The sequence below is a fragment of the Sinohyriopsis cumingii genome, unplaced genomic scaffold (assembly GCF_028554795.1).
Source record: "Sinohyriopsis cumingii isolate HCF-2022 unplaced genomic scaffold, ASM2855479v2 utg000360l, whole genome shotgun sequence".
Taxonomy (NCBI): Eukaryota; Metazoa; Mollusca; class Bivalvia; order Unionida; family Unionidae; genus Sinohyriopsis; species Sinohyriopsis cumingii.
Genome location: NW_028315892.1, coordinates 1,324,606 through 1,344,687, shown reverse-complemented (window position 1 = coordinate 1,344,687; position 20,082 = coordinate 1,324,606). Strand labels below are relative to the sequence as shown.

The window sequence follows — 20,082 nt, the reverse complement described above, 5'->3', positions numbered from 1 at the left end:
CTCTTACTTTCTTCTTCTTTCTTCTCGAATGAATTAGATCGTTTCATCTTGAAAGCAAAAAGTCAAATGACTTAAGTTCAAACACCATAAACTACTTTATAGTCATAGCAGACCAGCGTATATAAAAGGGTGTGTGTCTTGTCCTTTCACTATTCATTTCACTCTCAAGCCGAGCACAACGATGGAAGAGACTAACCAGATGGAACGTTTCGTCAGAGCTTTGCGAGGGGTCATTAGAAAATTCTCTTCAGACCAGCCTACGGACTACTCTCCTTCCTTTAGAGATAAAAGTCAAGATACTTGCTATATCTGTCAGAAGAAAGGGCATTGGTCTTCAGAGTGTCCAGACCGTCAAAAAAGAAAAAAAACAGGGGATAAAAAAGACAAAAGTCAAGATACCTGTTATTATTGTAAAGAAAAAGGACATTGGTCTCCAGATTGCCCAAAAAAGAAACAAGAGGAGTCAGAAGAAAAGAGGAATTCTTCAGAAGAAGAGAGGGGTTCTTCAGAGGAAGAGAGGGATTCTTCTGAGGAAGAAAGCAGACAGGTGAAGAAAAAGAAACAGGAGAAGAAAAGAAGAAGGGAAGAAAGTGAGGAGGAAGAAGAGGAAAAGAATGTGACAGTGAAGAAATTCAAAAAACAGAGAGACTAAACAAGGAGAAAAGAAGAAATCAATGAACTTTTTATTAAAGTGTTGTGTTGTGAATTGTGAATTGGATTGTAAAAATGGAGAAAAGAATAAATGAATGATATAAGGTAAGAGTCTTTGAGTTTTGATTTTAAAATAAGAAGCTACACTCACGCACTCATACACAGACACGTACTATAAGGGTAAAATGGGTGAGTTTTTTTGAGTTATTGGCAAATTGAAATTGTATTTCTTTTCGAGAAATGTGGGTGGCCCTGAAAAGGGCCTTTTTTCTTTATGGTGCAGGGGTGAGTTTAAGCAATCAATTTTAACTGCCTTAAGCCTTTGCCACGGCCAAGGCCTACTTCTGGACTGCGTAATGATGATAATGATTGGGTTGAAATCACTAAGGGTGGTACGGTAGGCTTAGTCACAGGGTTGACATGTTTGGCTCGGGAAGGTCGTATTCTCTTCGGTCGTGATAAAGAAGTCTGATACATTTGTTTCAGACTTCTTAACTCCGCTAAAATGTCCAACAGTACCGTGACCGTTTGATTTTCACCCTCTTGTTTCTTTGCTGCTACTTCTTCTTGCTGTTGTTTTTTTCTTACCTCTTCTTCTTGTTGCTGTTGCTGTAGGAGAAAAGCCTGTTCCGCTTCCTTTTGTCGTTGTATAAATTTCTCCAATTCTTCTTTCTGTCTCTGTCTAAAATTCTCCACTTGCGGTAATGAAGAAGGTAACGAAGGTTCCGGAACAAATTCTTGCGAGGAGAGAAAATCCACAAAATCCCAATTCACCTCTTCTGAAAGTAAGTCCGGGTTCCCTTGGGCGGTCTCCCCTACTGGTGCACCCCACTGGATCGTTTTCTGAGTTTCCGTCATGTTGAATCACTATCGCATAGATTGACTGCACACAAGCGTTAGCGAATCTATATTGACTACGTGACGTCACAGACTGCTCTCTTCGGATTGGATGCGGGCTGACTGAATTCTGTAACGCGTGTTCGGATTGGTGAATGAACTCAATCCGTTTCAATCCTTTCTGTCCCTATAAATAAGCGCCGTTCACTACATTGATTCACCTATTCTCGGAGCCTCAACATGTGGACCGACGTTGAATCTTCAACCCTTGTGTCAACAATGATGTTCAGGACGGACATGCTCATGTATGTCCGATCCAAGTGGACCGTTGTCTACAGGACCAACAGCAGTCTGTGGATAAGAAGAGTCTATATAGAGAGACAAGGTTGCCTCAAGAGGACTCTGATGTATGGCCCTGCTGTAAGACGAAGTTTGAGGAAAAGAAGATGTCGCAAATGCCCTCTATGTTAAGGGCATATTAACATAAACCAAAGGCCCTTTTCAGGGCCAGCCATATTTCTCGAAAAGAGATAGTCTTTGAATTGCCTACCCCTTTTTTTAAAAAAATTTTTTTTTTTTTAAAAACAAAAATCCTATGTTCAATTTCCCTTGTCGCTCAACAGTCCCACGATTTTTCTCCATGTTAATTTCCCTTGTCGCCAGATTGTCCCACGATTTTTCTCCATGTTAATTTCCCTTGTCGCCAGATTGTCCCACGATTTTTCTCCATGTTAATTTTCCATTGTCAACAGATTGTCCCAAGGGGGTCTGTAATGATAATTTCCATTGTCGCTAGGGTATCCCACTTCACTACTCATATATCGTACATAAGTACCGTAACATTTCACATTAAGTCTGCCTTAGTGTCGTATCAATCATCATGCGCAGATACCATCTGATTATATTATTTTCGATTTTGACTTTTAAATATGTTATCTTCTTCGTCTTGCAGATGAAACATGTATTCCAAAGATAGGAATAGTTGGACATAATATTTTGAACTCAACCTTAGTTTTAGAGTGTAGAATATCCAGTCTGTCCGCAGTGGAGGTATTATGGAGGGTTAATGGGTCTCTGATAGGAAACCAAAGGAAATATTCTCAAAACGACACTTTCCTGTCCGTAAGGAATTTGACAGTTGACGACCAATACAACCTCTACACATGTAACGAGTCAGGAAGTAGGTTTGAGAGTGAACCGTACAGTATAAAAATTTGTAAGTATATATTTTCAATATTCATGTCATCGTTCTGTGTTTCGGTACGGGTTTTGATGACAGCAGTCAAACAAGACAGCCTTAATCAAATGTACTTGTAGTCCCATCAATTAAAATCTCTGCCAATTTTGTAAATACTACTACTACTACTTATTATTATTATTATTATTATTATTATTATTATTATTATTATTATTATCACTTATTCAGCATCCGCCGGAACATTATCATGACATTTCCTTGACAACCTTTTTGCATAATTTTATCGGCATATAGGATCTTTAGTACATGCTGCCGCATATGGTGTTTGATGGCGTTGATCTGTACAACGGATGGTTTCTGCTCTTTGTGTTCAGCCTGGAACTAGGTTTGAACAATTCGATTCTAAGTATATTGAACAGAATATTACACAGATAAACTCATCTCCAGTAGGTTTACTGGACATCATTCTGGCTCTGCCTCTTAATCTATAAAAGTTGTTCCTCCACAAAACTGCATTTAGCCAGCTTCTTGAATTATTCTGCTTACATTATATGTTATGTGTTCTATAATAATAATAATAATAATAATAATAGTTATTATTATTATTATTATTAGTATTATTATTATTATTATTATTATTGATGTTGCTTTTATTATTATTATTATTATTATTATTATTATTGATGTCGCTTTTATTATTATTATTATTATTAGTAGTAGTATTATTATTATTTGGAAACCCAACCACAAAATATACTGAATATGCGATGAACGTGACGATACAGGACATCAGCTGACAATGAAACCTTTGGAGAAAATGAAGGGGGCCTGAATTGTGAGGATGTATAACATATTTAATATTGTGGAAGAAATACACGAAATGATTTATAAAGAAAAAGAAGTTTCGGGATTCTTGACAGTGCGCCATCGGTTACCGCGAATATACAAATTACAATATGCAACAACAATTATGCGATGTCTTCCACCCTACCTCATGAGGACTTGCATCTTAAACCACAATATGTAAAAAAAAAAATCAATTCAATTGAACATTCAGCCCATGTATAGAGATATATACCCATATAATGCCAAGTTAGAAATGAGACAAGAATCGGCCATTTTAGAGTATCTTTATCGCAGTCCATCCCTTGGACATTGCCCAGTTCATAGTTTGAAAACTATTGCAATTGCAATGTTATTATCATATATGCATGTACTAAGCATTGCGAAAAATGTAGAGACAGTAATAATACTGGCCGTTGTGTCCCGTGTAACTCACATGTAAATTGACAGAAGTGTTTGCTGTTGTGATGTATATGAATGCAATAGTGGATACTCAACGACTTCACATCTTGGTGTTCATAGGTTCCAGTCCATGCTCCAGAAAAAGGATTAGTACAGTGAATACCCATCTATGTTCAGCTCATTGTTGTTGTTACCATAAATTATTTTCAATGCAATGACCACACAATGACAACATAATGTGCTGTTGAAGGTACTTGATAATTACAGTCGATGACAATTTTCAAGTTAAACCAGCCGGGATATATATAGAGTATTGTTGGGCACACGAATTTCATGTAATTACCCTAATGTGATATATAAACATAAACAACAATCTTGTTTCTACATCATTTTTTGCACATCACCTTTTCCGTATTTGTGTGTCAATATTTGAATTTGTGGCTCATGTGGATCACTAGCTATATTAAATCGCCATTCTTATTTCCGCCTTTGTTGTTGTTGTAGTTCTCGACCTTCTTTAATTTGTTTAACTTCTTGTTGTTCTTCTTTTTTTGCTTGACTTCCATGTTGCTGCTGTTGTATAAGTTGTTGCTGTTGTTTCCCTTAGTTTTTGGGGTCTGTTGTTTGTGCTTTTGTTGTTGCTGTTGTTGGTATTGTACTTTTTCCTTTATTTGGTTCGTTCGCTGTTTTAGCTGCTGTTCTTCCTTTTTTCCTTTTGGGTTGGGAAGATTGTCATTTCTGTAACAAAAGTGTGTTCTTCTTTCTCTAAACGTCGTTGGGCATTTTTTCTTCATGTGTCCTGTCTTTCCGCAAATCATACCGCTCCGGTGGCCTAGTGGTTAGAGCGTCCGCCTCGGATGCGAGAGGTCGTGGGTTCGATCCCCGGCCGAGTCATACCAAAGACTTACAAAAATGGTACTAACAGCTGCCTCGCTTGGCGCTCAGCATTAAGAGGTTAGTGTTAGGACTGGTCGGCCCGGTGTCAGGATAATGTGACTGGGTGGGACATCATGCTACATGTCTGCGGCATGATGCCCCAGTACTAGACACCACTATACACTGCCACATTGTAGACATCGTAGCGATATGACTGAAACAATTGTTAAAGCTACGTTAAAAATCCAAATCACACACACACACATACACTTTCCGCAAATCCGACATTCCCGATGGTATATGCATCCCTTGTACCATGATTATACTGACAACCGGTGCATGAAGAAGACTGGAATCATATTATTCAGTTCTGCTTTCTCGATTTCCCGAATCTATACCCCGTTTATACTGGATTCTAGGGATGTGTCCATTCTAGCTTTTGTGACTTTTAGTTGTAATTTCTTTTCAAACTTTTATACGCCATCTTGCACGTGCAGCACGTTTCTTTCAGTTGAGTTGTAGTCTTGTAGTATTGTACCTTTGTAGCTGTATTTTTTCAATGTTATCCGTTATTTATATATTCCATATATTCAAGCTAGGCTTATTTAAACTTTCTGCTATTTCAATGTCTATCTGTGCAGTTTGTTTCGTTCGTACCATGGCCAATCAATATTCGACAGACCTTACTTCTCAAGAATAAGTGTCAGAATGGGTCTTTTCGGGTTCTTCCTCCACCAAAATAAACTGCTCGCCGTGCATAGCCTACCATGTGCTGAAAAGTGGCGATAAATCCACGATACTGGATACTAGTCAAACCCTTTTGCATCAAAACCGTCCTTCAAGTACACGGACAGCTAAACCTAATAAGGGTTATCCGGAACAAACCGGGTTTAATATCTCGAACTAGGATGTTACAACAAAAGTTGCACGTGTCGTGAAAAAATAATATTCGTATTACACTTTTATTTGTTATGAGTCTCGTCGTCCTCCTTTTTGACCCGATTTAGTACCCGGTCACCATCGTAAAATTCCAGATTAATCAATACCTTTTGTCTGGAAGGTTTTGATGAGATTTAAGGCTCAGAACATTTAATCATTCGGATTTGATAACCTTTGCCTCATCTCTATTAGTATTAAATTTCAGAGCAAAAAATAATATTTAATTTAGTTTGAGTAAATCCACCAACGTGAGATTATTATTATGCAAAAGGCTGATATTTATGCGAACATAAAATGAAATATCCTACTATATATTATAATAAAAAATCAATACTTTTGATTAGCTGTATCAATCACACTAGTAATAATTTAATACCAGCTCAGCATATTAACGGACATAAGTACCTCAAAGAAGATTAATGCAATGCCTATTCTTCTTACACTAATAAAAGATCGGTCCTCTTGAGCTTTCATCACAACCCTTCCAATGCTTTTCTCTTCCCACAAAGAACTTCTCTACTACCTCTAAATTCCTCGCTCCTAAGTGTGTTTTGTCATACTTATTACTTGCAACGTGTCATGAAAGACTGCTATGGGTTGATTATGACGAATCTTGTTCGCTCAGCTGTCTGATTTTATATCTTAGCTTGATGCACATTTAGTCCCCGAGTAATGTCTCTGGCAGTTTGTCTTATAGACATATTTTGAATACTCAGAAACCATTCACTATTTCTTTCTTTTTTTCTTCTGGCATTTCCACTCTCCCCTACCCCTCATTCATGCCCTCAATTTTGTATGTCTTCATCCTATAGCATTTGTTTTACAATAGTCGCTCTATTGTAGCAGACGTAAACATTTTACAAGGGAAAGAACTCTTAAATATAAAATCTTGGAAGACCTCAACATTACCCCACCCTTCTTTCAATTCAGAATGTCCACCCCAACCCCATTCAGTATAACCTATTATGATAATGAATTAGATTCAGAAACTATACAACATTTGCAGGAACCTGTCAAATGGTAAAATAAAAAAAATAAACGTTTAGACTAAAATATGCTATGCCAACTCATTTTCCAGTATAATCACTTTCCCTTTGCGTGCAGCCAAATGCAACGCGATGACGATAGCCAGTGTATACGTAGTGAATCCTCTCTATCGCTATAGTTTTCAACACCCATGTATCATTCTCTCATATATATATATATATATATATATATATATATATATATATATATATATATATATATATATATATATATATATATATATATATATATATATATATATATATATGTGTGTGTGTGTGTGTGTGTGTGTATGTTTGTGTGTGTGTGTGTGTGCTAGGTTACGAGAACATTGTCCTTATGCTACCAGGAATCGAAGCTTGGATCATTTCATAATCTTAATGTATTCGGTCCTTCCTTTAAATCCCACCCAAGCCATCATAGTCGGCTGCCTCTTTGTGTCTCCCTGGTAAAGTCACTTAGCTCCTATTTACTAGGTGTAACAGAGCCAATAAGGTTTCAAATGGCCCAATTAAAGCAACAAAGCGATACAAAGTCGATCTCTCCATTCTACTATACCGCCGGTGAATATTGCCACTGTTAATGGTGTTAAAAAGGAGGACGTCCTTAACGTGAATAGTGTTACTGCAAGGGGATTTTTTGCTTATTCTTAGTCTTATTCTAATAAATATATGGAAGTAGTTGCAGGTTATCATCATCATCATCTTTATTTCCTTCCATGGAAGATTACATGATATAAGAATAAATCATCTGAATACAATCAATAAATATAAAAAAAAAAAAAAAAAAAAAAAATTTCTATATTGGAATACAAATTCTTACACAATATCAATCAACAAAGTGTTCGTCAACTCATAAGTTGCAAGTTTCAGTACCTTATTTACAGAAGATAGCTGCACACTGCATGACAAAGTATGCTGCATACAGGACGAATAGCTTGGAGTTTTCTTTGTCGATTACTCCTGATGGTAACCTTTTACCTAAAAGATATTGTAGTTGCAGCTCATCTTCTGCATTAAATAACGTAATGTGCAGGCTCAGGGGAAATTTATCAGTAAGGAAATCCCAGAAAGAATTTCGAAAGTTCGACATATAAGGACAACTAACACAACAATGAAGTATCAAGTCTGTATAAACATTCCCACATCTAATACACATATCAAGCTGTGTTTGTGGAACAGCAGCCCATAGTTTAGCTACATATGTAAATACCTTATTCTTAGTCTTATTCTAATAAATATATGGAAGTAGTTGCAGGTTACAAATGCTGATATCTTTTAAAGCAGATTTTATTTCATTATTTAGTAAAATTGGTAAATGTAAATAGTATGAAAGATATTAAAGTCAGTTTATTTAATGAATGCACAAAAGCCGTAGAATTGCCTGGTATCATCGGTATTGTAATAACTGGAGGAGAGTGGAGGTTAATCTTCCAAATAAAAGGAAATTGGAAATTTCTTTCTTTACCAGTCCAACTATCAGAGAAATAAAATACATGTGAATGAGACTTAGTAAAGACAGACAAGTTCTCGGAGATTGAGTGCATGTGTAGCATCATACATTAGTGTCCCAGAAAACACTTACACGCAAGACACATCTGCGTCGTTCGCTCATAGGAAAATAATTTAGATTTTCACCTTCAAACGTTTGTCTCTGTTTCTTGTTGTTCATGTTAGCTCTAATCGTGTTTACTTGCACACACTCACCCACTGTCATTTTCCTGCAATAGCCATTATTGAATATGGAAGGAAGAAAAAAGGAAAATAAATGTCAATAATACATAGCAAAATGAAAAGGACAGAAAATATTGTCCTTACAAACACATTCCTCAACAGACCCATGCCCTTAAAGAGCATATTTTTCCTCAGTATTTGCCTCTCCGCCTTCGAATTCTAAATATGTTTATTTTTGCTACGGCAGGAACTTGTGACACGCGAAGAGAGGGTACATATGTGATTCAAATCACTTATAAATTACGTGCAATTACCTTAGAGAGAAAACAATCTCCAAACCAGCTGTCTGTTTAATTTTCTTAATTGTATAAATAATTACCCTGCAGATGTTTTGTCTATGAAATTTGATGCATATTGCACGAACAGTTGAATTTTAGTATTGTATTTTATTTTCATCTGGTCATTTTACATGTCATAGTACATTTTTCTTTAAGTACACCCTCACAGCCCTGGTCATGTTTGATTGGTACAAAAGGAAATTCGTATTGGAAATAATTCCCGGTGGACTAATAGAAGTAATATTGAATCGGTCTTCACGTGCGGATCACGTGACATTTTAACTGTCATATGACTGTCCGTAATGTAAAGTTTTAATAGTAATAAACGTATTGATGTGAGATTAAAAACAATTTATTTGACCTTTTTGCAGCTGGACCTAATGTGATAAAGTTTGAACCAAGTAGTACAATGGTCCAAGAATATTCTGGGTTGAACGTGTCCTGCCTTGCATACTGCTATCCGATTTGTTCCTGGAAGTGGACAAAACTCAATGTTTCCGTTGGTCAGAATTACGTTATCTCAACAAGCAACGCATTACATATTAAAAATATTACACGACATGATAGCGGGATGTACTCATACAGAGTTATGAATAAAATCACTGGTATGGAACTTGAAAACATAACACCGATACAAATCGTATGTGAGTATAATAATGATAATGCTCTTCCCCTCACCACCTTCATCGTCATGCTATATTCATCATTGCATCTAATAAAACATTTTATATACATATCGATGCATACGATTATGAAGTACACTTTTTGGGAATATAGATTATTAGAGTATGAAAGTTTAATTTACATGACAAGTTAAGCTTGTCGGGTAAATTTATTTTCACAAATTTGCCAATAAAATCTTGTTTTGTTTCTGCAGGTGGTACATATTCATATTTATTTGCATGCATTTGTGTCCAATCTGCTGCATTAAGAACAATAAATGAAAAACAAATACTAGAGGGAAAGAAAAATGGTACACAATTTCTGTTTCAAAATCGCCTTTCAATGGAAGTGTAAATTTATCACATTTCGCATTTATCGTTGTCTGTTTAATGTTGTATTATCCCTGTTGTTGTTGTTATTATTATTATTATTATTATTATTATTATTTGCAACTAAGTATGTTTTGGGCAGAAAAAGATAATACATATACCTTTCGGGCTACGCTGTGGTTCAGTTTCCAGTGATAAAATATGTAGTTCAGATTTGACATTACACTTCTCACTTCTTTGTTTGTTTTAGATGGTCCCAATGCAATTTCGTTTAATTCATCAGACAAAGTTATTCAATTGGATGAAAATGATTCCATAACAATATATTGCTCTGCCGACTGCTTCCCACCATGTCAGATAGGCTGGACTGAATCTAATGTGGACATTCTAATAAATGGTACAGAATTGAAGCTTGTGAGAGTAAACAGAAATGTTAACTACACGTGTCATGTGACGAATCTAAGAAATGACAACACCACGATTTCAGATACAATCTATATAACTGTAAAATCAGGTATGGAACATTTATGTAACTAATAACTGTATTTAGCGTCAATCTAGATTTTTCACGATGCCATTATACAGAAGACACTTGTAGTCCGGTCTGTTGTCTATTATAGATGCATACGTTTATCTATGTATGTATCTATCTATCTATCTATCTGTTTATTTTGAAATAATGTATTGTCCATCACAAAACTATTATGTTCGTATAGTTTCGATTTGTTGACAGTATGTTGAAGAATCTCGTATAATAGATGTTGGACTGCATATTTGGTTACCTCTAAATAGCACATCAGACAGGAAAACTGTAGTTAGCTTTGTATAATATTTATTACGTAGATTGTCCATAGAGGATCCACATTGTGTTTTCAGGAATCAGTCATAACAAGACCACAGCAGTGCCATCGGATGAGGATGCTGAAGGTGCTGTATACACTACTAATATACTAATTTACATTTTGTGTTTGCACAATGTTTTATAATCGTACACTACAATATTTTCTTCGAACTTGTTTTGATTTAATATACTTTAACATTAATTAATAATATTTATTCTCAGAACTAAGTTAAACTGACTTTAAAACACTTTTCTTCTCTGTCAGATGACTTTAACTGCATGCGGAACACATATTTTGTAACAAAATTCAGCATTAAAGTTTACAGTATATGACTACTGTAGATAGCATTAGGTACCAGTACAATATAAAAATGACATTGTCATGTGTCACTTTCTTAAGCTTGCTATTATAACATACAAATTTTAAGATTGATTTTCACGGATTAGACCATGCCAAACGTATAGTCATCATACTTCGTCGATATTATTATTATTATTATTATTATTATCATTATTATTATTGTTATTATTAGTATTATTATTATTATATACCTCATGGTACATTCTGTTACTTCTTAGCCACGTAAATAATAGTATAAATCAACGTAATACGTCTGATAGAAACAAAGGAAAAGGAAATGTTTGCCATAAACTCAGTAGATACAAACGAAACGCGTGAGGTCGTGACCTAATTTGGAAGAATTAAGAAAAAACAAAAACCTATTACTAATAAGCTACTTAGATATATTGCTGTTTATATGCCAGTATCAAATTTATCTTTCCCAAACGGATGCTATATTGTTCATAACAGCACCAAGATCACATGTCTTAGTATGATTGATTTCACTGATATTATAAACAGCCACGTCCCTCTTCCCACCGAAATGATCCAATTTGCAATAAAATATTAAAGAATTGCCATCAAGGGGCAGTCTTTTTAGATCTAATTGTTCTGCAACAATTGATAAATTCATACACCACTACACCCCTGTGAACAATTGATAAATTCATACACCACTACACCCCTGTGAACAGTTGATAAATTCATACACCACTACACCCCTGTGAACAATTGATAAATTCATACACCACTACACCCCTGTGAACAGTTGATAAATTCATACACCACTACACCCCTGTGGACAATTGATAAATTCATACACCACTACACCCCTGTGAACAATTGATAAATTCATACACCACTACACCCCTGTGAACAGTTGATAAATTCATACACCACTACACCCCTGTGGACAATTGATAAATTCATACACCACTACACCCCTGTGAACAATTGATAAATTCATACACCACTACACCCCTGTGAACAGTTGATAAATTCATACACCACTACACCCCTGTGGAAAACGTTAATTAGTGTATTCGTGTTTGAAGAGTTAATCCATCAGCAACGTCAAGTTAGATACTCGCCCTCGAATTATGAGCTTCCTTTAAACAAACTGAGCATTATGTTCAGAGGATACTAAGCCATATTTTGTTTGTCTTCTGACTTAACATTTGCAGTTTTCTTTTTCATTTGCCTAGTTTTCTATGCGACTGTTGGTTATATTTCACAACTTGTATTTGCATCTGTCATTTTTTACCGATTATTTTGTGCATATCACGGCTATATATTAGTGCTTTATTTGTGACAATGTATGCCACATGCTTCTTCATTATTGTAAAGGAATGGACCATCGAAATATGCTGATAAAATTCGATCTCATTCCTTAGCCATGTTTGCTAAATAAATACAATTCACGAAAGGAATATATCAGCACACACACGCACATACACACATGCACACACACGACAGCAAAATAAACATTGCGGCTTTAATTTTCTTTTACTTTCAGAGTTTCCCTTTAAACCACATTTGATGTACGTTCTTCTCGGAACTGGAATTACTGTAGCTGTTACTTTATTGGCCCGTCTTCTTTACAAACTTAAGACATGGTAAAAAGTGCTATTAACTTATTTAAAAACAGAAGTGACGCTTTTGGAAGTTAAAGGACAAAACTGTATGTAGCAAGAAACATTGACATAAATGTTGTTTCTTCTTAAAATATTTACATATTTATTATACCTACCACCAATTGAATATTCTCACAATTCATACTCTTTATTGAAGATTGTGTGCATTCAGTGTCATGTGTAATGAATCAACACACTGAATAATTTGAGAACTGTATCACTATCACCGAATTTCGCTATAAAACTATTTACTTATAATCCTCGTCTATAAAAAAGAGCTTATATAAATGTTTCACTGTGATATTTACATGTAAGTTGTCGCAATTATAAAGCCCAGCTTATATAAATAAAGTTACATCTCTCTCTCTCTCTCTCTCTCTCTCTCTCTCTCTCTCTCCAGAATTCAGAAGTATTTAGACAAAATAAGCTTTCCACATCCTTATCAATTTGGATTTCGTAAGGAGGCTGGAGCTATCTCCACTGTATTTACTCTTCAAGAATGTTTGATGTACTTTAATAATCATAACTCTAATGTATATGCTGTTTTTCTGGATAACAAAAAGGCATTCGATAGACTGTGGCATTGTGGACTACTAAAAAAACTAAAAATATTAGGAATTAATGCAAAAATATGGAGAATAATCGCCCATTCCTACACACAGTCAAGTGCTTGTGTAGCGTGTTGAGGATGTATATCGAACACATTTCCATTACGGAGAGGCGTTGGTCAAGGGCGTGTAATGTCGGCTTTTTTATTTCTCGTGTACATAAATGACCTATTGAATGAACTAGTAATGACTAATTGCGGGATAACAGTGAATCAGATGAACATACCTGGCATCCTTTTGGCAGACGACACAACTCTACTAAGCTCTACGCTGAATGGATTGCAAATACTCGTGAATACAGCTTATCAGTATGCACAGAAGTGGAAATTGAAATATAACTCTAACAAGAGTAATTGGATGATATTTGGTAAAAAAAAATGAAGTGTACTCATCAAATGGAATTACTCTGGGATCACAGAATATTCCTAGAGCAAAAAATGTGAAATATGCAGGAGTTACCTGTTCACAATCAATGAAAAATAATGATCGTATAGTCTATGCCTACGATAAAGCTAAACGTGTAACAAACTCACTATACTCAATTGGATTAAATGCAAATGGGATGAATCCTATAGTTTCTGTGAAAGTCTGGGAAAGAGTTATATTGCTGTCTGCTTTGTATAGCTCAGAACTCTGGTTTAATATGTCATATCAGGGCATTGAATCAATGGAGGCAATACAACGATATTTCGCCCGGAGAGTACAATGTTTCCCTCAAAGATCGCCTATTGGATCTACGACATCGTGCTTGGCGATGATATCAATGGAAGCTCGCATAGATAAGCAAAAACTCGTATTCTTTGGTCGCATGTGTAGAACATCAGCAAATTTAACTGCTGAAAAGGTTTTCCTCTGGGCTGTTGGAAATTTGATTTTTGACCCCCAGCATAGCTACAACTCTTTATATATGATATAAATACTGTACTCAAAAAGTATGATTTAGAAGACTATCTCAGCGACTTTATTTTCACTGGAAAATTTCCAAACAAAATAACATGGAAAAAACTTAATTGGGACAAGAATACAGATATTTGAGGAGAGAAAACATGAAATGAGTATCAGAAATCCATCAGAGGAATTCGGTAGATTTCTAAAAATTAATCCAGGACTAAAAATGCATCATTTATGGAAAATAGCTTACACTGACTCAAGCAGTTAAATGGAATATGGGACATTAATTCGTATTGGAGGAATGCAAACAAGACATGGATTGTGTCCCCTATGTGGCAAAATGAGTCATGACCGTATTTTGCATATTTCGATAAATTGTGCCTTAACCTCAGACGACAGAAACCACTTGATGGAAAGTCTATTTTCGTATATGCCTCCAGTGATTTACCGTAATTTCTGTGATCAGCCCGATGATGTTATACTGATTATACTACTTGGTGGTTTAAATGATATATCAGAACGTTTAGAATTTGAGGCATGGATAAATATGATCAGACTTTCTACCAAGATATACGGAAAGAAATACTTGTACTGGATTGCAAAGCGATTAGGAAACTAACTATTTTTTTTTGTCAGGATACATTTTCAAATGTTCTATCATATATATATATATATATATATATATATATATATATATATATATATATATATATATATATATATATAGTTTAGTAATGATTTTAACTTATTTATTCGTTTGGTATTGGAAATAATTTCAATAAGTAAGGAATCCACTATTTGTGTGATTCTATGTATTTAAATGCATTTCTTTTTTGTCTTAAAATCTTCAGATAATGGAGGAATAAAGGAATATCATCATCATCATCATCATCATCTCTCTCTCTCTCTCTCTCTCTCTCTCTCTCTCTCTATATATATATATATATATATATATATATATATATATATGTAGTGAATTAGTGTCCTTGTCTTTGGTTCAGTCTCTGCGACTTGTCTCTTCTAGGTTACTTGTGGATAGAATGTCGACTACGGATGCATTCACAGATTGCAAGAAAGATGATATAGACGAAAACCCAAAGGAGGAAGTCCCGTCTGGAAACTATTGGACAATTATAAGCAGTGCAGAAGGAGAATTAAGCAGTGTCATCGAAACGGATTTTGAACGACGCAGACAGCATCAACTAATTGGACAAAACATAGCTTCAGCAAATAGTGGATCAAGCGAACCAGTGAGGACCAGGGAAGTCCCACAAGTTATAGTGGAAATCGATGGGTATCTCAATCCCACCGAAGCATATCCTGTAGAACTGGAGGATTACATCCATCCAGTTCATTCAGATCCCGTGAATTCAGGCTCTGTGCCCACATATCAATCAACAGAGGTTTGAACTGCTGTTAGTTACGATGTGCACCAGAATAGCTGCAAAGCATGTATCCAATGAACATTATGTATTCTTTCAAATCTAAATACGTGATGATTTAAAAACTTATATATCTATATCGAAGGATGCCTCTTGGGCTAGATAAACCTTTCACTGAATTATACTGTCTTACAGGGTGATGGGCCTTATTTATTACACACATATCAGTCAAACTGTGATAAGAAATATTTAGGTTTTAAATTCTTGAACTTTTTCGAAGACTTATATATTTGATATCGATTTGTATTTTATAATTCTTTTTTCAGAAGTTTTGATGCGATGATCCTTCGTCAAACATACTTCTAATCTGTATGAAAGTGCAATTTAAGTTTTAGAAACTGCGCAAAATTTCAACACTGTACTCATATCTGAACATGCCGGACGACATCGTGTATAAACTGCAATTGCATGATTTGTGCATATCTTAAATGACCTTTATGCAGAGATGAACTTTGTCTATTTGGGTAAGATTCATCGCACGGTTTATAACATAAAATTGCTTTAAATAGCTATAATTATAAAAACAGCCGCTGGATTTGACAGAAGCATGTGATAGATCTGAACATTTCCAAAACAGCTGTACCTAATTTGTATAAAATTTAAAGTGAATAATGACTGAAGAGTCCCATCGGACTCGATCAGGTAAGTGAAACAGTTCAAAAGAAATAATCACCCAAATTATTTAAAAAAAACGGAGAAAGATGTGGCAAACCTCCAAGAGAAATTAGGTCACGCTCTCACCTGCTGATATGACGTCCTACAAAGTCGCTAAGGTCTGTCTTATGTTGAAAGCGCCCGTGTGATAATCGGGTGAGAGAGCACTGCCACATCACCAGGTGATACAACGGAGAAGTTAATAACAACTGTAGCATCAAGTTATGACTAAACCCAGACACAAATAAAGCCCGCGTTATCTTCAAATCTTGCGGAACTACGATTGATGTCGATCTGGCCCGGTTCAAGTGTCAAATAGACAAGCTGCGACCCATGATCTATCATTCAACCTTCGAAACCTGCAACATCTCGTGGCAGTACGCTCTATCAAAACCAATCCTGTCTGCCTTGTCTGCACTGGTCATGCCGTTCTATGGAAATATTTGATATATTACTTTTCTATCACCACATAAAAGCGCCTTAAGGTGTTAAAGCCCAGCAATTCTACACCGACTCCGACAGCCGTCTGTCACAGGTAGGAATGGAATACATCTACAAGGGCATTGCAGAGGAAGGAAAAATGTACGAGCGATTTCCCAAAAAGCAATTCTTTGTCAACGTTAGTAAAGGAGCCGTTACGATGGCGACCGGAACAATAACGAAGGACGACGCAAATAGGTATGGCATCTGATGAGTTGACGAACATTATATATTCTTCTGGTTCATACAATAAACGGTCCGAGTATTTTCCATCCGCACATTATTCAGCTATGCAATAGCTACAGATCATATATTGCTAGTATTAAATTGATTTTTAAATTAGATACAGAATTTAGCAACAGTTAGACAACAATTTGAGCTGATGATCCCATATCATTTGAATGTTGGCTGTTACTCTCTGCACTGCTTTCTTATCCGACCATATATCTTCACATGGTTTCCACCAATGAATCTATCACATTTGACAATTTCTTTGAGCCGTACATTTCACTGATCTGTACCTATATTAGTGCTACTAGTTTCAAACCAGATAGAATTTGCAGAGTTCGAGATCGAGCTGCTCGGCTGATTTTAATGTCTCCTTTGATTGATCATATTCTGACAGGTTCATATAATTAAACTTGTTAAGAAAGATGCTAGATTAAATTTGTGCAGAATTGTTTAACTGTTTAACTAAGAAGAAGTGATCATTGAGTACAATGTGCATATGGAAATCTTGCGTGAAACCATTTCATATCATAGTTGTTGAGGAAACGAAACAAAACGTTATATATGCAGTTACATCATCGTGCTTTCCTAATATATTTTAGTATGTATTTGTAAATGTATTTACTTGTATCTAGCTATTTTCCTGAGAGAGAAAACTTGCATGAAGATACTGTGCATCATGTCGACTGATAATACTTTGTAATTTATTGTTTGTTATTATCTGCAGATTGGGATAAATCGATCATTCATCAGCAGGAAAACAATTGAATCCCAAGAAAAAATAGCGTTAAATCCTTCCCCCGAAATACTAAAGATTCTTCAGTAAAGACATCTTAAGCTGAACTTCTATAATTTTTTTGGAGCAAAATATTGACTTATTTAAGTATAACGAACCCACCAATCACTTACAACAAGCTTTGGTAACAGAAATTGTAGGCTAACATGATTTTTCAGTTTACATCTCGTAAGTGTCCAGATCTATCAAGACTAAAGATCATCTTAAGTTCACGAACATCAGATATAAATAAACCAAACAGTTCACCTCAACTGACCCACACTTTCTGAAACAGATCTCACCGATTTATATAAGTTTATCTTTATATGTGTCTAATTTATCAGCAAAACGTTCCTGGTCTTGCTCCATACTATTTATTTGATCAATATAATATTGTTATCTTCTATTTCTTTGGTTAGTTTTGGATGATGTCTACGGTATTGTAATGTTTCTAATTTTCCTTAACGATTAATAGCAAAAGCTTTTTGCCCTAAAATACCGGAAAATCCTACATTGTTTCCTTGACACAAATATCATATACACTTTTTCTTCACAAAGGTTATTAGGTGCCAGTATGTCCTACAGCCAATTTTATTTTTCGACTTTACTCCAATCTGTTAAAGGGTGATCAGGTCTGTATGTTGCTTCTATATCTACTGGATCAACACAACTTTCCTTATCTTCATTAGGGTTCCTAACCTGTTTAAATAATCAGCAAAATTTACATATGTATGTTCATAAACGGTTTTAAGCATCTCTCTCATCTCTCTTTTTGTACATATGCAAATATAACGTAGAGCTTGAATTTGTGAATAAATGTTTCACAGTGGTACTATGTATCACCAATTAATGATACTATTCCTTCCTAATCGATATATATCACCTACAGAATAAATAAAAAGACGAGTTACACATACACGTTCCCAGAACCACGAGCAATTTTGTACATGTTGCTTTGATACTGTTACAGGTAACAAGATTGAGCATGGGTATCTGTTTGCATACGTACGTCTAATTATGTGGAGGAGATAGAATATAGAGAAAGAGAGAATGAGATAAGTAATACATTTAATTTAGATGTAAATATTTTTTCCTTCCTTACACAATATACTTTGGTCATTTATTTCCTTGTTTGTATTATTATATTTTTTTTTACAAGCAAGGTGACCGTTCAATGCAACAGCTGAGTAAACGCAGTGAGATCACACTGAACAATGCAATATTTACAACTAAAAACAAAAGACAAAAGTTAAACTAAACACGTAGGAAAAAGATCAAAATATTAACTTGTGATGTATGGATTAAGCGGATGGATCATGAAATCAATTGTTATGATCAAAGGTATAAACTCTTGAGGGACCATAGCATCGATGGGCCATTTGAATATATAGCAACCACTTATTTAGTTTTCTTTGCTAGTGTAATGAAGCAATGTTATGGAATGTGTAGTTAAAAATCTTTAGTATTAGAATCAGGTACCAAGAAATATACCATATTGAACGAGTTATGGAACAACTTTGTAATACTGGACATAATAATAGATGACTTTTCTTTGTAAACAAGATAATTAATACTGACATCCATTTTCGAAATTGAGGAGACAAGTAAATCATGAAAACCTTTATGGATAGACAGTAATAATGATAAATATTTTGAGAATATGACAAAGTGCCTATCTTATTTAATGTTTTGTTTCACACAGGATTCATCTCAACCAGTATGAGAACACATGCCTTATATGGTGTTTAGCATAAATGCATAAACATTATGTTTTAACAAGCATCTAAAGCATTATTCTCAGACTGTCGCAAGATGCTTAGGTTTAGAAAATTATCTGTGGGAGATCTACAAACGCATATATATATTTCAATTTAATTGTCAGTTTTAAAAAAAAATATTTTTCATTACATGATATTTTAATGTAAATGTATTCATTTGAGATGATACTTTTTTCTAAAATAGCTTACCCTTGACTGTTAGCTTGTAAGCACAGGTGTTAATCTAAATCCTGACCTTGTTTCAAAATTTGTAGCATCCACGTAAACAAGTTTAAAATGATTGGTTGTTGTCGTGGTCATGATGAGACTTCGGGTTTAAGATATAAAATTTTTTTAATTTTTTTTATTTCTTAGAGTAAAGTGATTGTTTTTTTTATTGTTATCTTTAAGTTTAGCTTTATTTCACTTTCTTTTACGTCATCTAACATATCTTCACGTTCCATGACCACTGCCACACTAATGATGGGCAGCTTCAGACAGTGACCACTGCACTGAATGATATTTATCAAGGATAGTTAGGATATTTAAAAAAGTTACACAGATCCACTGTCATTCAGCTGTACTTTTAGAGTCTTTAAAGAGCAAATGGAAACAGTATTACTTACCTCAAACAATGCATCACATCAGCAGTAACGA

The 20,082-nt window shown here is 35.0% G+C and overlaps 1 protein-coding gene across 1 annotated transcript in view; it reads left to right on the top strand.

The window, feature by feature from the left end:
- The window catches only part of LOC149774244 (cell adhesion molecule CEACAM2-like), a 37,503-nt gene extending 19,066 nt beyond the window's left edge, over positions 1-18,437 (top strand). The window contains exons 2-7 of the mRNA XM_089945571.1: positions 2,441-2,704; positions 9,155-9,427; positions 10,026-10,289; positions 10,652-10,702; positions 12,473-12,572; positions 15,114-18,437. Of these exons, the coding sequence (XP_089801697.1) occupies positions 2,441-2,704; positions 9,155-9,427; positions 10,026-10,289; positions 10,652-10,702; positions 12,473-12,572; positions 15,114-15,498 (1,337 nt within the window). The 3' untranslated portion in view covers positions 15,499-18,437. The remainder of the gene's footprint in view (positions 1-2,440; positions 2,705-9,154; positions 9,428-10,025; positions 10,290-10,651; positions 10,703-12,472; positions 12,573-15,113) is intronic.
- Positions 18,438-20,082: the final 1,645 nt, after the last annotated feature.